The 20308-nt window shown below is 39.6% G+C and overlaps 1 protein-coding gene across 12 annotated transcripts in view; it reads left to right on the forward strand.

Annotated features, from left to right (window-relative positions):
- Positions 1 to 10423, forward strand: part of ZNF644 (zinc finger protein 644) — an 89327-nt gene extending 78904 nt beyond the window's left edge. For 9 of the 12 annotated variants that reach the window (XM_030455144.1, XM_030455139.1, XM_030455142.1 and 6 more), the window contains 2 exons: positions 5216 to 5318; positions 5857 to 7555. In XM_030455144.1, coding sequence (XP_030311004.1) covers positions 5216 to 5318; positions 5857 to 6049 — 296 coding nt within the window. In that variant the 3' untranslated portion in view covers positions 6050 to 7555. Of the gene's footprint in view, positions 1 to 5215; positions 5319 to 5856 lie in introns of all 12 variants that reach the window. The other 3 variants (XM_030455146.1, XM_030455147.1, XM_030455145.1) reach the window with 2 other exon arrangements.
- Positions 10424 to 20308: the final 9885 nt, after the last annotated feature.

The raw sequence follows: 20308 nt of genomic DNA on the forward strand, positions 1-20308 counted from the left end.
GAGAGATCTCAGATTTTGTGATTTAAAATAGTTGCAATTGAGAGCAATTTCCAGATGTCTTCATTTTGGCTTCAGTCTGGAACCTGTCTGGAGACAATGAAGATATGTTTTATACAGGTTCCCTTCTTCTGTTATCACAAAGCCTTTCTAAAGTAAGCATAACTACCAAAAATAAGTAAACATTGGTGGATTATTTGTCTCAGTGCCTTGCTGTAATTAAATAATTATGAGCAAACATGAATGATACAGTTCTATTATTCGGAAATTGTTATGGAAGCTATCTAAGCATTACTGTTGAGTAAGAGAAATACCAGTAATCTCTGGAAAATGAGACCTTTCCTAGTACTACGTTGGCTTACGTTGTACTAATCTGCTCATGTTTTTCAGTTTATTTGCATAAGGTTTTGATACTGTTATTGCATTGCTTTTCTAGCAGATGTCCTGCTGCTTCTGAGTCAGTATTTGTTTGTAGTTAATCTTACTGTATATTTTCTTCAAGCAACTTGAGAGATTTAGCAGTGTAATACTCATAGTTAAGAATAATGGTAAATTTTGAGAATTGGACTGAAGAAAAAACATCCTAGAAGGTGAAACTTTCTAGGCTGTTGGCTGTTCAAGGTTAGCTGTTTATTAAAACTTAGTTTGTGCCTGTAGTTATGGAGTAGGGATCCATGTATACCAATGCCTGTACAGGTTCATTTGGGTAGTTACTTGCTTTTATATTACTGATTGCATAAAGAGCTTCAGATGTCTCACTAGAATATTAATTGGTCTTGTTTTATTATGCAGTCCCAGTTTTAAACAATGTAATTATTTAATAACTCATCTTGAATAGATGCCAATTTCCGTTTATACCTGTTTTGATTAATAGCAACACACTAGTGTTACGAGAGCATGTGGCAAACTTGCTGCTTCTGATTATCTTAGAACGTTGGACAGACTTACACAGTATCTTCAAAATGAATCTTGCTCTTCCTCACACAGGCCTTTTCTTCTCTTTAGACCTCTCTCCCTCCCCTGGAAAAAAATTCTCTTGATACTGTCTTGCAACCCTGGCTTTTCACATCTTTGTTGACTCTTTTCTCATACTCAGTCTCTTCTTACCAGCTGTCATCTTCTGGGAATCACCACTCTGGTCTTTGCTTGTGTAGATGGAAACTTCTTTTTCAGAAGTTTGAGAGAGAACAGTAAGATAGAAAGCAGGGACTCTGGCCTGTGAGCCAATAGTATGACTGAGGTAGCAGTTGATACGGCTATTAAGCTTCCAAATAATTTCTAGTATTGCTTTGTCAGTTTTGTAGTTTGGAAAGTTTACCTGTGGAAGCACTGCAGATACAGTGGAAAATCTGAGATCCACTGGCTTTTGCATGGTTTTTTATTCTGGACTGTTGCAGTTAAAACTTATCAACTGGCTGGCATGATGAGTTAGTTTTTGGTGTCCTGTAAAATGCTTCAGGGACCATATTACTGGAGGATTTTTTTAAAATGCTTTTTACTGTGCTGTAATGAGGATAATAGAAAGTGATTGAATCTGGAAAAATCAGTGAATAAATATAGAAGAAAAGAGAATACATTATCTTTTACTTTTTAATTGGCAGTCGTTTAAATCGTTAATGAGATACGTTTATGTGGTGCAATTAGTCAACCTGTGGTATCTTATGCACATTATGGCAAAAGTAATGAAGCCTGAGTAATGACCCAGCTTCAATCTTCCTGAAAATGTTCCATGTTAGGGAACATCGTGGAAATTACCATTGCTGCACTTAAGTTTTGATCCCAGACCAAAATGCCATGGCATGAAGGTCCTCTAAGTATAACTTTTCTGATTTGTGTTATCTTGGGTATGTTCATTTTAGTATTGCATCTCTATTCTTGTGGTCTTTCTTGATATATAGTCCACAGAGGTAAAAAGGTTTTTATATGCAGGCTTTTTAACTGGAATGTGTTTTTCTAAATAGTGCACTCCAAAATTGAACTTGAAGAGCCCTCAGGAAATATCTCCAGACTTTGATTGTCTTTTGTTTTAAATGCATCGTTTCTCTGTCATGCTGGGGTCAGGGGTCTAATGAAACACTGCAATTGGTGGTTTATGGAAAGTTTTTGGAATCGAATCTAGGAAGCACCAAGTGGCCAAGCCTGAAGGGAAGAGGTTTCTTTCAGAAAGAATTAGGCCTTTACGGAGAATTAAAGGTTGATAGTTCAGGAACTGTGATAGCCATAAAGTAGCTAATTTAGCATTAATGGTAACTAGTTCCTTCCTCTCTCTGGCAATTGGCTGCAGTTTCCATGCAGTTTATGGGCTGAATTATCCTTGGCCTCTTGCCAAAAGGGCTAAAAACACTTTCTGAGGAGGTCATACTTTATTACAGTGAAGGTATTGCAAGAACAGTACTGAGTTTTGTCAGAACATGGCTATGCTTTTTATGGGTGAAGCAATGCTGTGAGTTGATGCTTGCAAGAACTTGTAAGTATCATATCAACAGAGTACTTAAGTGTGTTCATGTGACTTCATTTAAACTTGTTAACCTCTGGATAGACAAAAATGAAATTAACGTTACAGTTACTGGCACACATTCTGATAACTGGTGTTGGAATTGCAGTTTTCAATCAGCTTTCCCCAGATGCTACTTTCTCCACTTCACATTCCTGCTTCATTGGAGTAACTTCAAAATGTACCGTGCTGCTTTGCGCTCCCTAGAATTGAAGGAGTATGTTTAGTGGAATCAAAAGACAAAGGGAACAAAAACTACACATTGCAGAACACAGCTTTAATATTCTTAGTGTTTTCTATCTTTTATGATAGCCTTCTTGCTTGAGCAGATCTACTTCCAGTCTTAGCTAAGTTACTTGGAGAATGCATTGAGCGATCTGTTTTTTTTCTTGATGCTTTTTAATGTGGTATTTCCCATCCTTTGTTTTGTAATTTATCTAAAGCCTCCGTTGTAAATGGCTCAGAGAAGAAGCTGCTCTTTTTTTTCCCTTGTTTCGTCATTATTCTTGGAAAGGTACCTTCAATGGAAGCAGAAACTACCTCTCCTGGTACATTACAGCAGTTTCTCTTTGTGTTGCCTTCTGCTTGATTGCACAGTAGTTTAGAGTGGTTTTTCTTAGAATATTAGGTACACACAAACCGTTAGGCTTCAGAAACTATGTTGCAGAAGACCATTTCAGGTCTAGGTAAGAAAGTGAAAGCTCTCTGAAATGCTCTCTGAAATGGGAGGTGTGTGAGGAGAATCAAGTTTCTTGGTGGGAATGAATGTCTGAGGTTTGCCACCACGAAGGAAATGAGATAGTTCTTGTTCCAAATGCGCGTGGGCTTCTCTAGAAGGAGAAGGATTCACTTCGTATCAACTGACAGACACCAGATGCAACTCATGGATGTGTTTGCATTTGGATAATGACGACTTCTGGTTCCCTTCATCCTGTGATTTCTGCAAAATCCGCAGTGGAAAAGCTTTTGCTGAAATAATTGCTTCAGATAAGTTGCCCGTCGTGCAAATACTTGTCTTCAGAGAATGGGTGCCTGGGTTTCAGTATTTTATCTGCTTACATTTCTGATGATATTGTTACTGATGTTGCAATATGAAAAATATTTACACTTACTCATTCCTGTAGCCTGAAAGATAGTGGGCTTTTTTCTTCCTTATTATATTAAGAGTATGCTTTTGCTGAGAGCATAAAGCATTAAGAACCCCTTACCTATTCTGCAGAAATTGTCTTGCCCATTTCTATCTATCTCTCCCCTGCCACCTTGGGTTACTGCCTTTATATGCCGACTGCTTTTGTTGTTGCTATGAAAACAAATGCTGTTGAGCCTCGTCTTCTTAATAATGGCTTGACCCAGGGTCTAAGGAAGTTTCTCTAGGTTGGTATCTGCTTTCTACTAGTTTGATTAATTTCCTGGTACCTAAAATGACAAAAAGTAATTTTAAATTTTTTTTAGATACTGTAGGAATCTTTAAATTTGGGGATGAGTCTGGGAAATGTCTGGTGTGCTGCAAGCTGACAGTTTAGCTAGAGTGTAAAAGCTTGAGGTGTTCATTTGGAGGACCCTAAGAAAATGAAAGATGCCATCAAGACTGTCCTTTAAATAAGAATGTTTTCCCTTACCAGGTGATTTTCTATGCTTCAGCATACTAAAAGTTTATTCTTTTACATTACAGAATGGAAAGAAGTCAAAACTTAAACAAGTGTAAACTCCTTATAATTTTACTGTTAAGATGCTTCATTATTGTATCACTATGCCTTTTTGGTATCAAGAATACCACTTGTCACTGTCTTTCAGGTTTCTGTGGAGTTCAAGTGCCAGTGCCTTGTGGTTTGGAATAGAGTGTAGCTAGATGTACTTCTTAGTTCAAACAGTTGCAAACTTCTTGTTTTTTCTTGAGCTTTATCAGCTGTTTTTATTATAACAATATTAACTCAGTTTAATTTCCTCATCCCCCAACTTTGGCTGTTTCTTAGAATCTCCAGGTTTCGTTACAGTTTCTTATGACACCTTTTTACAGGAGTTACAGATTTCATGCTACGCATTTTCTGTTCACACACCTTAGTTGCTTACATATGCTTAGACTGAATTTTGAAAGTGGCCTTGCCATCCCTGTTGATTGTCCTAATACCAGCTCCCACTGCTAAGGATTAATATGTAATTTTTGCAGTGTGCATTAGAATTCAAACAGGAGTGAGGAGGAAGCTTCATTTAAAAGTCTTAGACTGAAAGGAAAAACTTGTGCATAATGTTTAAAACAAATGGCAGGTGTTTATTCAAACTAGAAATTCTTCATTGCATTAGCCAGAAGCTACAGCTTCTGGTAGCTGGGTTGAACATGAGTGCTCTTATGATGGTACTTGAACTACAAAACAGGTTCCAAGATTTTGATAGTGTTTTATGCATGGTGCTTTGCTTCTGTATAAATCTGCAATTTAAGTTAGCTGGTGCTTGTTGATATTAGAACAACAGTTTAATGTTGAATGTCAAATCATCTGGGCTTTGAATGAGCAAGCACTGTGCTAAACTAAAAAAAAAACTTCAGGTGTTCTGCCAGAAAATGTCTTAGAACACACTGTAATTGTTCTGGATTTACATCATAATTTAATGTAGAATAACAAGGAGGTAGATGTTTTTATCTACTGCTGTAGGGGATGCTTACTAAATATCTTGGGTTAATCCTCACTGAAGTATCACTTTCACATATGGAAATTTCTCTCTTTCTAGCTCTAGACTGTAAGCAAAAGAAGTCAAGGTCAAGATCTGGAAGCAAGAAAAAAATGCTGCCGTTACCTCATAGTGCTGATGAAGTTTACATACTCAGATGCAGGTACATAGGGTTATTTTAATTGAAACAACACATTCTTAAGAGCTCACTGATTTTATTAATAAGAAAACTTAAGTTTGTATTCTATAAATGTGTTTGTGATTAAAGTGAGTAATAGGGAGGGGGGAAGCAGTTGCCTGTTTTCATTAATTTGAACAAGAGGACTTGAGTCAGTCATACTCATATGTTAGATTATAATTATAGTTTCTATATTAGTTTATAAATTATAGTTTCTATATTAGGTTTCTAGCTAAAATCTTTCTGGTCACATGTGAGTAATGTTCTGTCCTTTAAAAGAAACCTTACTTAAGAACAACTGATAGTTATTGCTAGTGTTAAAAACATAAGAGTGTAAGTTGTATAAACTGCAGGGGTTTTTTGCCCACAGTTAATGTGAATTAACTCAGTGACTAAGGTTTTCAGCTAAAATATATAGAAATAAACCTCAAGAAAATTGAGACTTCTCGTTTAATATCTTTGTTCTGTAATTTTTCAATAGTGCTAGCTACATCTTGATGGAATAATTTTAATATTTGTATAGGTTCTGTGGTCTGGTCTTTCGAGGACCTCTGTCTGTCCAGGAAGATTGGATCAAGCACTTGCAGCGACACATTGTCAACGCAAATCTTCCACGGACTGGAGCTGGCATGGTTGAAGTCACATCACTACTTAAAAAGCCTGCTTCAATTACTGAAGCTTCATTTTCTTTACTGATGGCAGAAGCAGCATCATAGAACAAGGAAACATTTTAAATTTTAATTGGATGTAAATTTGAAATACTTTTGTCATTTTTTAAAATAAATTGCTACACTAAATTATGTTTATAAATGCTAAAGACAGAAAAATAAAGGAAGTGGATTACAGCAACATCAAAATAAGTTGAATACTTAACAGTTACAGTAAGTAGTCTTTATATTTTATATAGGGTGAAAGATGTGTTTTTAAGGTTTATTATGTTTTTGTCAGTTACTGTGTTCACTATCAATACAAGACCATTACATGTATGGCAGCCATTTTTAAATTGTTGCACATGGGTACTTAAAAGACAGATTTTAATAAAACAAACCCTGTTCTATTCAGTGTTACCCAAACCAAGGCTCTGTTTATTCCAAAAAGAATTACATAGAAAAATAAGATATTACTATATTTTGTTTGTATGTATGTAGTGTTTTGTATAATACCAAGAACTGCTAATACAATTTACTCAACCTAGGGCATTAAATATCATGTACTTCATAGTTCAAGAGACTGTTTCATTCAAATAGGGCAGTTAGTACTATTCTATCTAGGTGTGTAAGTGTTTTTTTTTAAATCACATGAGGCTTTTTGTACTAAAAAGTGGAGGGAAACTTGTTTAAACAAATTTCTAAGAGAAATATGTACATAATACTGGAAATTTGTGGTAAGGAAATATTCTTTACTTCAGTTGCATTTCTCACTGACAATAAAGTGGTGCATCCATGCTACCTCCTACTTGTCAACAAAGATGGTATTTACCCTTATGTTTTTGTACCATAGTAGATTCAATCCAGCTTTCTTTAATACAAAGCATCTTTTTGTTAACAAGGTTTTTTCTTTATGATGATTTACTTAAAGTCTGACTTGCTTACAGAAGTTTGCCTCCCTACTATTTTATTTAACACTGTAGAAATGTACTAATAAGCATTGCTCACTACACGGTTAGAGTAGACTTTTCATTTATAATTCTGTTTAAAAGATTGATCATTTTAGAAAATTTGAACACAGACTGAAATGTTTCTACATATGAAGAGAATGTTTACAACTTCAATTTTAGAGCTTGTTTTGGATGTTATTATATGTATGAAAACTGTAACACTATGCTCATGCTAAGGACCTACTTACAGAATTACTGAAATAAATGTGCTGTGAGGATGGAAATATGGTGCAGGTGTCTTGGTCATGATGAATTGTGTTTGTTCATTTAAGCTGTCTTCAGAACATGATTTTTGTTTAAATCAAATCAGATTCCTCTACAAATCAATTTTGTATGCAAGTAACATTTCATTTTACTCATATAGGGTAACAGATACTGTAGTTAAGCCAAGGATAATGCATTGATATTTTCTTTATATGTAAATAAAGTTAAAAGCAGTTAAAACAAGAGGAGTATTTTGGTAGAGTATATACATACCTCACTGCCAGTGAAATTGCTTTCCTATGGTATATCTCCTTACCAGAAAAATCTCTAAATAAAAAGGTTTAAAGAAAATCTAAATGTCTATAATGTGAAGCATTTATTTGCATTGTGTGAGTTAAGTTTGTGAAATTGATTTGTCTTGCTTGAGATTAGAATCTTCTCATGATCTTAGGTAAAAGTACATTGACTTGCAATAAACTGACTTGTTCAGAGCCGCATTACATTTGACTGGTGGAAAATATGAATAAATGCCTGTCTTCCTGTACATGTGCAGTTCAGAGTTAACACACAAGGCTTTTTAATGTTCTGATAAAATCGATTGGCTAGAAATGTACAGCTGTGCAGGACAGTCCTGAGACAAGGCCAGCCTAGCTCTGTCAAGGCTGTCACTAAATTAGTGCTTTTGGGTGTTTACCTAGACAAGTTGCTACAGCTAACTTTAGCTTCATTGTCAGAAGTTACTCCTTTTTTTGTTTGCTTATTTTTTTAAACTTACCAGTGCATTTAAAGTCTGGAGAAAATACACCTTGGAGATTTTAGGAAGGATAACTGGGATGTTGAAGTGTATTGCAGACAAATCATGTATATGTAGACTAACATTCTAAACTTGTGGATGGTTATGGGATTTTTTTAATATGCTGTGCTGAAACAGAACAGAGGAAAGTGATGAGATCACCTTGAGTGCTTATAATGCTTTAATAGTGTGCTTGTTTACCCTTCTCACCAAAAAGGTGCTTATTGACAGCACTGTATTTTGTGGCTGTTAAACAGATTTTAAAAAGAAATCAATTAAGTGCAAATGATATTTATCTAGTATTGTTAAGAATGCTTGTAAAGGTGAAGCCATACTGCACGGAATTTAGTGGTAGCAAAAAAGCTATTAGGTCATAAAAATAATTAAAATAGTTAATGCTATTTAGTTCTAATTAAACCCCTATAATGAGCTGCTTTGTGTAACAATAAAATCCATGGTTGTGTCTGGAAAGCAGAGAGCTCTAGGCCTGATGAGTTTCAAAAATGAGGTTGTTTTGATGAGTAGTTTTCAGTGTCAGGCTGGCAGAGTGGGTGTGCTGGAGCTGTGTACCCTGCTTGCATTATGAGATCCTTAGCATTATAATTTGAAATACAGACAGAATTTTAGAACTGCTCTGATTACCAAATTAATTGCATATAAGGTGGAAACCGATGAAATTTTTTTAAATTTTTTTTTAACAAAAAACAGTGAGTACTACAAAGCTTTCTCTAGCTTCTGGTCCTCACGTGGGACTATTTGGTTTTTTCTTTATTTGGACACAATGTTTTGTTTCTGTTTGGATCTTTTGTCATATAAAGGGGACATGTAAGGGGACATGTAAACCCCTTTCCGAAGTTACGGAGATTCTAAACTGGTAGAAGAGAGTTAATTAAATCTGTCAGTTTATTATATGAATCTCATTTTGAATATCTGTGGCTTGGGAGGCTCTATGACAGTCTTTTGTTAGAGTTGGACTTCCAGAATTGCACATGTGAAGTGAGTGTTGGCCTGTTCATGGTGGCTGGGCAGCTTTGGGTTAAAGGCTGCAGTGGTGTGGTGATTTTTGTTTGGTTGGTTCTGGTTCCTTATCACAGTCTTTTGTGTTTCAAGAGTTATCCAAGTTTCTGGTAAAGGTCTCTTAAGTAGCAGCCTCTGGAAAATTATGAAGGAATTTTCAGAATGTGTAGAGAAGCTTGGGAAATTGTAGAAGACCACAGCTCACATTTTCTAAGATGATTGCCTGTATTCCCTGGTCCCAGTGATGTCTCCCACTAATCTTCAGTTAAAACTCTGTCTGTATTCCTTGAAAAGAAGCTTATGCAGGACCTTGGGACAGTGATTTGGTGCTGCCAAGTGGTAGTGTGTTCAGGCTGGATGCAGGGAGAATGGGAGATGGAGGCAAATGGGTGACAGCTGTTGGATCACTAAGATCCCTGGGCATTTACTCGTTTGCCATATGTTGTTTTATATGAATTGTGTAAATTGTGTTAGGTGGACTGCTCCCACAAGATGAGGCAGTCCAGCTCTTCCTGCAGATCCAACTTGTGCTTCCTCATGGCTCACCTTACAGCCAGCAGTACCAGGAAGGAGCTGCTGACTCTTCTTGATAGGAGAAAAAGCACAGATCAGACAATAGCTGACACCAGGCTTTGGGGAAGTGGAGCAGCCCCTTGTGTGCCAGGGATGGGGATTGTAAACAGGTGGAGTTTGTATTCTGGGCAGACTTCTCCATGTTTTAGCTACGTTTGTGTTCAAAGTCCTACCTTTTCAGCCATGCTCAGGGAAATCACCAAGGTCTTTGAGGTAAGTGGATCACAGGAGGAATGAGAGTCATGAATTGGGGCTCAGAAGTGTGTCCATCCAGAGTTTCAAAAAGTTTCAAAAGTGTCATGGGGCTGAGATGGGGAGATCTGTTCCTGCAAAGCTATTTTAACTCCAGTGATTTTTCTGGGCCAGTTGTGGTTGTGGATTTCCTTTGTGTAACTAGTGCTTTAAACATTGATTAAATTTTCTACTTGATTCTGAAAACCTACAGCAGATAAATGTTGTCCGACCAAATGCGGAAGAGTTACCAGTGAATAGCAAGTACTTGTTTTTAACTAAACGGTAAAGGCTGTGAAGGAAGCTTGTTTAGTTCAGCACTATGGTTAACAGACTTCTACACTTTTTATCACAATAGTTAATAGGCTGGTTACTTAAACACAAGTTTCATATTTTTAAAAAATTGTTTATGTAGTTTTCACTTGGTTTTTTAAAATAAAACCTTTTTAGGATGGTACTTATTTTAAAAAGCTGACTGCATTATGATTTCAGGCCTCTGAATCCACCATGCTTTGTAGGTGCTGTTGCCTGGTACATGGGTAGCAATTTTGATGTAATGGAAACATTTGGCCACAGTGCCAGGTCTGTAATATCTTGCAATAAAATGTTCCTTTTTAACACTGCAGGCTTCTTGGTGTTCTTCCATGGGTCAGAGGTGAGCTGTGCAGCACGTGTCACTTAAACCAGGGGCATTCACCTTGCCCTGACTGGTTGCATGAAGAGACATTTTTGCTGTCTGAAACCTTCTGAAAATTGAGAGGTGAGGCAGGGAGAGGCTGTTTACATTCAGGGTTGGAGACAGAGAACGGGGATTGGTAGTGGAAGGAACATACCGAGAATCAGAGTAAAAAATGTGAAGCCTAATCAGAAATAACATCAGCTCTCATCTGCACGTATCCTCCTACCTCTTGGTCTCCAGGATCTGTTTTTTTCTGACGCTGCCTTTCCCAGTTGGAAGCAGTTTTTCCCTGCAGCACTGGCTGTGCAGTGGCTTCCACGTGTACCGTGACCCAGAGTACTCGGAAAAACTGTCTTCCTGGTGCTCTGCAATTCCCCCCAGTCTCCTGCTGCAGCATGGAAGGATTCATTGCCACACCACAACCATTCACTGACTGACATGCACACATTGTAAGAACAAAAATGCAGAGGTTGGTAATGTTTAGCATGTAAGAGTTTTTTGGTTTTTTTTTCTAAACAAGGCCTTGGAGTGGGGCTTCCCCCCGCATTGTCTTACTAGGGTTGATGCCCTGACATTGCTCATTTTCATTTATTTTGTAGTTGCATTCTTTCATTCATATTTACAGTATAGGCTGATATAGACTCAAGCATCCTTGGTAACTAAGCCCAGAGACCTCAAAATTCCAGTGGGGAAACAAAGGGAGCCCAGGAGCTTTCTCTCTGCTTCTGAAGTGCTTGTACTACACGTGTAATAAAATCTGTGGCACCGTTGGGCTTTCTACCCTCTATTTTCACTTAAAGGTACACTTAAAAGATCTGAGCTTTACATACCAAGTGATGATGATAATCCCCCTGCTTTTGTGTCAGAGACCAGTGATGTGAAACATACGTGATGTTTATGGTGAGTATTCCTAAAAACAGTCTACTACTTTTAAAAATTTTTTATAGGAAACAGGAAAATTAATTTTTAAACATTTGATTATGTATCTAAGCCAGCTGCAGCTGTGAATCAGGCTTGTAGCTTTCAGTGAAATTCATCCAAATCCATCCTTACTGCTATAGCAACAAATGCTGGAGTTGTGAATCCCATTGTGCTCTTTGAAATGGCTTGAGAAGAGTGACTGATGCAGGATGGAAGCCTACACCATTAACTTGGCTTTTAACCAAATAAGGAATTGCATGTCACCTCCTGTGCCAGGGATGCTACAAGTCTTGCTGACAAATAATTCTTTCATCTGCCTCTTCCCTGAAAAAACAATTGCATGAAAGTAGGAGAAAGAAAATAGCCTTTTTTGGGGGATTAAAAAAATCAGGGGAAAAAAAATCTTTCAAAAACAAACAAACAAACAAAACCCCCATAGGTTGAAACAGAAACTGCAAACAGGAGAAGACAATATAAGCCTGAGGTTGACACTTGTTTTGTAGTCCCTGAAATCCAGCTGATAGCTGCATTTGCTGTGCCTCCAAATCTTCAGGGGTGCATTTGGGTTCCTGGCACTGAGGAGGTTAGGGCAAATATTAGCCTCAGCTGAACAGCCAAGTAATATGTTTTAACCCCAAACTGCTGAAAAAATAAGCAGTGACAGGGAAAAGAGGCTTAAATCCAAATTCTTGTCTTGATAGTCAATTTTACTCATCCACTTTGCCACCTGGAGTACATTTGCTGATGCTTTTTAAGTGCTGTGTATAAATCTGTAGACTCTTGGCCCAGTCATGAATGATTGGGAGCTGCTTGTCCCGAATATGGCCTCAGTCACAAATGTGTTACTGAAATCTGAATTTTCTGTGTGCTGTGTGTGTGGAGACTACCATTCACTCTCTACTATTTGGTATCCATCATTTTATAACACTGCCTTCTCATTGCAGTAACCTCCACTGCTAATCCCAGTGTTCTCTGACTGCAGCTGACCGTGAGTGCTAATAAATGACTAAAGACCCTGACCCAGAATGTGAGTGTTCTTCCAGGATCCCAAACTCATTTCTTTGCCCTGAGGCCCAGGTTCCCATCTGGGGATGGTGCTTAGCTGCGTCTCACTGGGCTGCTAACCTGACCGTTTTCATTATCTTCATTCTTAGCTTGGTTGTTTTCCCTTTCCTCATTTTTTGCTTATATCCACATTGCTTTTTCTTCTTCATTTTTCATCTCTCTTCCAGACTTTATTTTACCGATGGCTACCAGTGATGAACCTTTTTTTGGAAATTGCTATAAGCTATATCACTGTGAGCACAGACAGAGCACTGCTTAGTATTCTTAAAAACAGAGCTAATGGCCTGATTTCTGATGTATCTTATATGGACGGAGCAGCTGTCTGTATCAAGTGGTGAGGGGAGGAGGAAATGTTTAGATTTTGGAGTGACTTTGGAAGAAAAATTACACAGAACAAAAATCCCAAGCTATTCAGTTGGTACCAAGCTGGGGCTCTGGAGTGGACTCTGTTGTTGGGAGCTGAACTCTTGCCTTATCCCTTGCTTTACATACATAGCATCAGCTCATCCAGGAAAGTCAACAGTTTGTACCATCTTTCTGGTTTGGCTGCATAAAGGTGGATTACTGGCTTTTCTTCCCCTGCTCTCCCTCCAGGCCCCCCTTTTTTGTTTTGGGTTGAGTGGGTTGTGGGGTTTTTTTTGTTGTTTTGACAGCATTTCTGAGACCACAGAAGTATTAAGAAAATGGAGCATTTGCTTGAATGTTTTTTGTGAACAAGCATCTGATTATCTTCTTTTAGCAAAGCAAAACAAGAACATTAAAAATAGTAAAAACGTATTCAAGATAAGAATATTAGCCCTCTTACTAGTAAATTATGAATGTGATAGCATGAAATTCTTACCAAATGAAACTGTGATTTCAGATTTAGATATGGAAATGCAGCAAGAGTATGTGAGCAGCCCTCCCCTGCTCGTAGCAGCAAACAAAATTGGCAACCTGCAGGTTTCTCTGATTTCCTGCAATATGCAGCAGCTGGCACAAAATTTCTTAAAGGGTGGGGGGAAGGGAGGGAAGCCCTGCTTTCCAGTCACTCCTGCTGTGGTGTGCTGGGCTGTAGAAGTTGTGTGGTGGTCCAGACTACAATTTTCCTCGTGTTACCCTCCAAATTGAATGCAGCAGGTATGTTATGCAAAGGTATCTGCAGTCTTAATGTGTGTGACCCCTGCTACCATAGGTGCCAGATTTACCATGGTCACAGCTTAAAATTTTTTGTCTTTTGAAGCAGTGGGTGCTTCTCTTGCACTCATATTCTAGATTTCAGATGTCTTCCCTACCTTAACAGACTGAAAATGTCAATCCTGGCCACCTAGCACTAGGCAACTAGGTAGCATCCTGGTCTTGGACAGATCCCTGAATGTCCACTGAGAGCTCTCCATCCCCAAGCAGTCAAGGCTGCTTTTGAATTTAGGTGCTTTATTTCATCTTCCTGTCTCTGAGAACCTGACCAAAGCTGGCAAATCTATTCTGCTGTTACTCTGCATGGCGAGAAAGCTCTGATTAGTTTGGGATCACAAAAAAATTTATCATTTCCTGAAAACTGAACTGGATGGACTCAGAGCTTCAACTGCTTCATACTAAATCTGGAAGCACATGGCAGCATGTGCTGCCCACAGGCAGAGTGGGTGTTTGCTGCTGTCATGGGGAGCTCCTTTATCATCAGAGAAAATCCAAGCACTTTCCCCTGCTTTTTTTTTATTTTCCCTTCATGCACTTTTCTCTCAATCCCTTCCTTCTTTCCCCCTGGGGAGTGTTGTTTGCATTTTTTTTTAACTAGAAAGGCTCTTATTAAAAGTCTGTGTTAATTCTAAAAGACTTGCAAAGGTGAGATTTCTTACCCTTCTTCACCCTCCAGATCTGAACTACTTCCCTACCCGAAGGTGGTTTCTGCCTGCACAGGTTAACGAGGCCCAAGTCCAGTTGTGTACCCAGGAACTAAATCAAGTTAAGAATATATGTAGCCCTTCATCATGTTGTCACTTTGCCATGGTGAACAGTCAAAATTATTTTGGTGTTACTCAGCAGGGGAGCTATGAAAAGAGTGAGGGAATATGAAATAATTGTGGTGTTTAGGTACTGTTAGGGCTGTAACTGGACTATGGAGAGTGGCAAAGCCACGGCCGACGGTGGTGCTGTGGGTACACCAAACAAAGCCACACCCTCCATTAGCTCCCATGGAGGTTAAGTTCTCCCTTCAAGTCTACTTGATCCCTGACCTGGTTAGTGCTGGGAAATAACTGGCTAGGAGACAGGTGTTGTGTCTGCTGCTAAAAAATTTGCTCAGAATGAAAATGGTTTAAGTCATCAAAAGTTAGAGAAATGCATCTCCTTTAAAGTGCTCCATTTGAGAAATTAATAAGTGGACACTAAAAAATCCAAAATGTAGTATCTTTGAAGTGCAGCTGACATCTGGCATGGAAAAATATATTGATACTTCAAGATAAGGTATTATGCAAGAAAATAGCAAAAGTGATTAAACTACTTTGGGAAGCCTTAACAGATGTATGTGCTCTTTCTAAAAATGCATGTAAGCCTGAATATTTTGCTGTCTCCCAGACAAAAGAACAGCTTACACTATAGAATAGGAAATGCAAGATAAAAAGAACAGAGTCATTTGACTGCAGTGTTTTCATTAGGTTTATGCAAGATAAGTGTTTTCCCAGCAAATGAGAGAGGGAGCGAGCTGTGGAACCTGCGTGTGCTGCAGCAAGGCTGGTAATTAGAATGTAGCCAGGCAAAATCACAAGGGGGTATGTAATAAAAGAAAGCTTTAATGTGATTTAAATACCGTGGCGGAGTTGCATTCAGTGCCAGCCTGGTCACTCTGTACAGGGTGACATCCTCCTCTGCAGAGATGTGTTCCTGTGAGAGGCTCCTGCACCCACCATCTGGCCGGGCTGTGGGGACACTGAACCCGGTGGGACACATCAAATTTGCTCTAACATAGGCACAGCATCTTCTCAGAAAAAACGCTTGAATGAAGCCCTAATTTTACCTCGTGAGAGCATGTCATTTAGAAGATATTAAACCAAAGATATAATGTGTTTTGGACACATGCCTATAAATCTCCTTCAGGTACTTCTATTGTGCAAAAGCGCAGCTGGGGGGCTTTGTGCTGAGCAGCGTGGGACATGGAGAAACTTTTCACTCTTGCTTAAGAAAGTTGGTAAAGGTGGTAAAGGTGTAACATGGATCTGCAGTTCCAGAAGGCCAGCAGTGGCAAGGGCACATGAGCTGGACTTGTTTTCTTCGTAGTTTTGTTTGGCAGAGTTTTAAGTCTTTCAAAAGCTACTAGCTTTGCTGTAACTCTGGTGGTTTGTTTTTTTTTGGTTTTTTGGTTTTTTGGTTTTTTTAATCATCTGGTTTGTTCTCATTAGCGTGTGACTAATTAGAGGTGATTTATTTGTTTCCAGTTCTAAACTTCTTGTGCAATCTACTAAGTGTACCCAAAGTCTGGCATGAGTGCCTGTTGCTGTCCTTTAAAGCACAATGGTTTTATTTACCTTTCACTGGTACTCAAAACAGAGACCATCAGTAATAGCAGGCAGAGCAACTCCTTCTTCTGACAACCCATCCCAAGCCACCCTGCACTCTTCCAGGCAAGCAGTTTCTTTGAGAGTGGATTCCCACTGTGTTGCTTGTCAGCCCTTGACTTGGCTCTGATGGGAATTGTCCTCTTACATCCTTTTCCCTCTGGTAGTACCACGTTCAAAAATGTGTGGGTTTTTTCCTTATATGCCAGAAACACATAATAGTGTTTGTATTTGTAAGGATGTACTTGGGCCACACAGTTTTGTTAGTCAAAATCATTCTTTGGAGTAAGTAGGCATAACCATTCAATGAACAGTTTCTATAAGTTAAGTAGATAATTAAATTTAAATTAAAATAAATTAAGATGCGTGGGGTTTTTTTGAAAATAAGTGGCTTTTGGATTGTTCAGCCTTGTAAGGGACAAACTGCAGGGATAAAAAGCATAATTTAAAGGTAAATGAGATGCTGGACTTGCTGTAGGTCTTGACACTTCACCTCAAGAGAGTGAAATGCCCCAATATGTTCATAAAGCCAACATCAGCTAATGTGACGTCCTCTAAAAAGATCTTCTCAGCTCTGCTGTGAACATCCAATACTGACAACAGATGTTGCAGCCAAATGCATTTGACTTGTGTCTTCTGCTTGCTTGTTCACAACACCAACAAGGCAAAAAGATGTTTCCTGCCCCACTTGGGCTGATGCAGCAGAAGCTTTCACCATGTGAAATTCTTGAAGGCAGCAAGTCCTGGTCACAATGATATTCTGATGATCCGTGAATTGGTCAGACAGGATCAGTGGTCAAAAGGTTCAGTGGTACCTGCACCATTTCCTTGTGCTAAGGCACCAGAAAACAGAGCAAAGGCAAGGACCTGGTATTCTGCAGGAGGTACACCATCGTGTTTGTCCCAAACTCCCTTTGTGAAATGAACTTTCTGGAACAAACTTGGAGCCTGGTGGAGTTTAGTGGGTGGCTGTTCTGCTGCTGCTCGGAACATTAGCTTGTTTTCCTCGTTTTAGCTTTTTGCTTTTTCCTTTAGTCTATGTTTCACCAGCTGTATGTGTCGATTTTCAAGCATAATGATTACTCTGAAATCAGTCTCACCAGGAGAGGAACCAGACTGACTCTCTAAGTTCTGCTGTGTGTGACCTGGAGTGAATGTGAGGGCTGACACTGTCAGAGCTGTGTGTCTCACCTGATGGAGATGGATACAGGCCTTCTGTCTCTGTGCAACTGAGATGTTCAGTGAGTTCTGCACTCACTCATCCTGCTGGATGTTACAGCTGCTGTTCTTGAAGGCAGTCTGTAGAAAACTACCTTTCAAAAGTTTCCATACACTCCAAGAGGGTGGAGGCAGGTGATGATACAAATATCAGCTGTTAAAACAAAAAAGGTAATCTGAAAGATTGCCACTGACGGATAATCAGGCTCCAGGGCACTGGATTTCTAATTGTCCTGGGCTATGTTTAAACATGTCATCAGGATTAAGGGAAAAACATCTGTTTTCTATAATATTCCAATAAAATAACTTAGAGACTTCAAGGTCCTTTCCAGCATTATTATATAGACAGGGTAGATGAATCCTTAAGGGAGGATGCAGATGCAGTAATTTGGATGCTGGAGCTAACAGTTTCAGTGGGTGAGAGATTGTATCAAGCAGGCTGAGGAAAGTATGGGTTCTATCTGCAAGAAGCACTGGCAGCCTGGAGAAGAGGAGGCTCCAAGGTGACCTTATAGTGGCTTTCCAACACCTTAAAGGGGCCTATAAGAAAGCTGGGATAGAATCATAGAATCATAGAATTGGCTGGGTTGGAAGGGACCTCTGAGATCATTAAGTCCAACCCTTGATCCACTACCGCCACAGTTACTAGACTATGGCACTGAGTGCCACATCCAGTCTCTTTTTAAGTATCTCCAGGGATGAAGAATCCACTACTTCCCGGGGCAGCCCATTCCAATGTCTGATCACCCTCTCGGTAAAGAAATTCTTTCTAATGTCCAACCTAAACATCCCCTGGCACAACTTGAGACTGTGCCCTCTTGTCTTGCTGAGAGTTGCCTGGGAAAAGAGCCCAACCCCCCCAACCAACCCCCAACCTCCTTTCAGGGAGTTACAGAGAGTGATGAGGTCTCCTCTGAGCCTCCTCTTCTCCAGGCTGAACAGCCCCAGCTCCCTCAGCCTCTCCTCATAGGATCTGTGCTTGAGTCGCTTCACCAGCCTGGTTGCCCTCCTTTGGACCTGCTCCAGGACCTCGATATCCTTCCTGAACTGAGGGGCCCAGAACTGGACACAGTACTCAAGGTGTGGCCTCACCAGCACTGAGTACAGGGGCAGAATCACTTCCTTGGACCTGCTGCACCTTTTGCACTGGTGAGTAGCAAGAGGACAACGGGAAATGGTTTAAAACTTGAGGGGAGATTTAGATAAGGTATTAGGAGAAAATTCTTTACTATGAGGGTGGTGAGACACTGCAACAGGTTTCCTAGGGAAGTTGTGGATGTCCCCTCCCTGGAAGTGTTCAAGTCCAGGTGCAAACTGGTCCAGTGGGAGGTGTCCCGGTCCATGGCAGAGGGTTTGGTGATCTTTAAGGTCCCTTCCAACCCTATCCATTCTGTGATTCTATACTGAGCAACAACTACAACAAAACCAGGAAACAACAGCTGGCCACCTATAACTCATTTACTGTGTTTTGCAAGAAATCTTACAGAAAAATTTATGGAGCAGATGAGCAAGAAATGGTCATGACCTTACGTGCTTGTTACTTCATGTAAACAGATACAAGGAAGGGAATCCTTGTATCTCAGGAATTCCTCACTAAGGCTCTTGGGTAACATAAAAAGATAAAATGGGCCTGCTGGAAAGGATTCTTGAGCTTTGAAATGAAACCATCATGGATGTGAGTAAAAATAATTTTCACTGTTACACATGTAGTATTTCTTTGTCTAATACACCTTACAGAAGACCTGGATGATGTAATTAGAGCATCTGGTGCTCAGTGAGATTAAATTAAGAATGCTTCATATGTGGTTAGGAATAGGGGAGTTCTTAGCAGGGATTGTCACTAGCCAATGAAAATGTTAATGTTTTACACTTCACTTCAAAGCAGGATGCCTGTAGGATCTCACTGATGCACTGCCTGTGATTCAGTGGGTGGACTCAGTGATCCTGAATCACTTCAAAACAATGTTTGGGGTAACTGGTGGAGATGTAAGGGAGGAGGACAAGAGGGGTCTTCACTCCTTTCTGGATCTGTTTGTAGCTTGCAATGCAGCACCAGCTGCTGCAAGAACTTTGCCAGCATTCCCTGGGTCTGGATGGGCACAGGCCAGCGTGAGCAGCAGGACACTGGTAAATCTGTGCCGTGACTCCTCAGCATCCGTGTTTCTCCTCATTGAAGGGGACTCGTGAGAACCAGGAGTGGGTTTGTGATGGTTTTAGTGTTGCAGGCTGGAGAAGATGTCTGTGCCGGGGCTGTAGGCTCTGTGCCTGCAGCTGGTGTGCATCCTCCTTGTGCCGGGCTTTAGGTGTCTGCAGGATGGGGCTTGAGAGCACCTGAGCTGCTGGGGCTTCCTTTAGTGCTTGCAATCACTGTGAAGCTTCATTACAAAATCTACCTCCTTATGACTGTCACACAATTCCAGATTAAAAATACCATGAAAAGGTATTTTTCAGTATGAAAAGGTTTTTTCAGTACCATTTAATATATTTTTGATTGATACAAAAATGAAATTAAACAATTGAGCATGTATATGTACAACCATTTACACACACATCTACACGTGCACATGAAGTGCACATAATTTACAGTAACATTTTCCCACTGACTTAAGTGGGTATAAAAATCCCAGGTGTTCATTTGAGACGAAGGTCTAAGGTTACCTTGATGGGTTATTCCCCAGAACAAGATATTCACTCCACTGTGTTCATTTTTAACTCCAGCACCTCCAGTTTTTTATTGTTTCTAAAATCAGTGCAAGGGAGAGACAAAGTTAATTGTGAAAGCAGTGGTTTCGCTTTATTTGTGCACTCAGTTGGCTTTGTGCTTGCATACATTCTGCTCCTTCCTCCCACCTCCTGTCTCTTTACAGTAGTAGCTCTTTAAGAAGGGAAGCATCTTAGTTTAGATCTGCATAGCTTTTGGTACTGGGGTTTTCATTTGAAGTTTTTTCTCAGTAATAGAAATAAATGGTAATAATCAGAATGATGGTACTGGGCAGTGATAGTCTGCACAAGTGGCTCTGCCAGGGTGAGTCTGATGAACTCCTGGGGGAAGGATGGCACAGAAGTTGTCACAGGGATATTCTCAGC

The sequence above is a fragment of the Calypte anna genome, chromosome 8 (genome assembly GCF_003957555.1).
Source record: "Calypte anna isolate BGI_N300 chromosome 8, bCalAnn1_v1.p, whole genome shotgun sequence".
NCBI classification, from domain to species: Eukaryota; Metazoa; Chordata; class Aves; order Apodiformes; family Trochilidae; genus Calypte; species Calypte anna.